The sequence below is a fragment of the Sphaeroforma arctica genome (genome assembly GCF_001186125.1).
Source record: "Sphaeroforma arctica JP610 unplaced genomic scaffold supercont1.4826, whole genome shotgun sequence".
In the NCBI taxonomy this organism is placed as follows: Eukaryota; class Ichthyosporea; order Ichthyophonida; genus Sphaeroforma; species Sphaeroforma arctica.
In genome coordinates this window covers 1-1,055 of record NW_014035732.1, presented here as the reverse complement: position 1 = coordinate 1,055, position 1,055 = coordinate 1, and the positions used below count along the sequence as shown (strand labels likewise).

Genomic DNA, 1,055 nt, shown 5'->3' with positions numbered 1-1,055 from the left:
TGCAATTTGTACTAAAAGGCTAGCGTATTGCAGACACAAACAACCGAAAAAATAAATATAAAACAACCCCCCACAAAAAAAAGTCAAGTACACGCCCACACAAAGCCATAAACCCACATCAAACAGCATGGATCACAGAAAAACCTCGCAGGTTTAGCTGTTCAGTGAGACCTAACGGTTCGTCTCCGCTTTTCCAATACGTTTATCTGCACACTGACCCACAGTCCATGCCAAAATATAGGACCCGCACAAACCCGGGGCAAAGCTCGTATAGACAAAAGACCTCAACTCACCTAACAAACACACACACACACAGATATATAATATATATATATATATATATATATATAAGACCACCTCATATCACCACACACAGCCAATCTCACTCACAGAGCCGATCTCACTCGTACATCCAGTGGTTCGTCTTCAATTCTCATAATCTTCCTTTCCGCGTAATGGAACAACACCCGCACAAACTCTCAGACCAACCACACAGACCAACACCAAAACACTAGTCACAACATCGACCCCATCAAGCAATTCGTACAGCAGACACTTCACATATAACTTCTTCGCATCACTCACATCCAGTAGTCCGTCCTCGTTTTTCGTATCCTTCTTATCCGCACAGAAACTCGCAAACGCCCTATTGGTCTCTTCTGATATGGACATGTCTTTGAACATCTGATCCAATTTTTGTGTGTAGTGTGTGCCCGATTCTGTTTTGAGCTTCAGCATCATGTTGCGCTCAAATTCTTCGCTGACATTTTTGGAGCTGAGCAAGCGTTTGGCCAGGTGTGATTTGTAATAGCGTTCGAACAGATCCTTTTCTTCCAGAAATCTGTGTGTGAAAGGAAAATTAAATGAACTATCAGATCATAAGCATGAACCCATTGCTTCGCCTTATGGAGATATGTTCATGAAATTCACTTCGCTATTGGTAACAAGCAAAATCAAGTTCCTTATTCTAAAGAGGGGAGGTAAAAAACTGTAGTAGAATAGAGTATGTGATGCCTACACACACACATTTATACACACATACACACACACACAAC

General features: G+C 41.6%; 1 protein-coding gene across 1 annotated transcript; it reads right to left on the bottom strand.

Moving 5' to 3' along the window:
- Positions 1-585: 585 nt before the first annotated feature.
- Positions 586-741, bottom strand: SARC_14593 (hypothetical protein; the record flags this gene model as incomplete). Its single annotated transcript, XM_014291275.1, has 1 exon — positions 586-741. A coding segment is annotated over one exon (156 nt), but the record flags the coding sequence as incomplete, so codon positions are not given.
- Between the last annotated feature and the right edge of the window lie 314 nt (positions 742-1,055).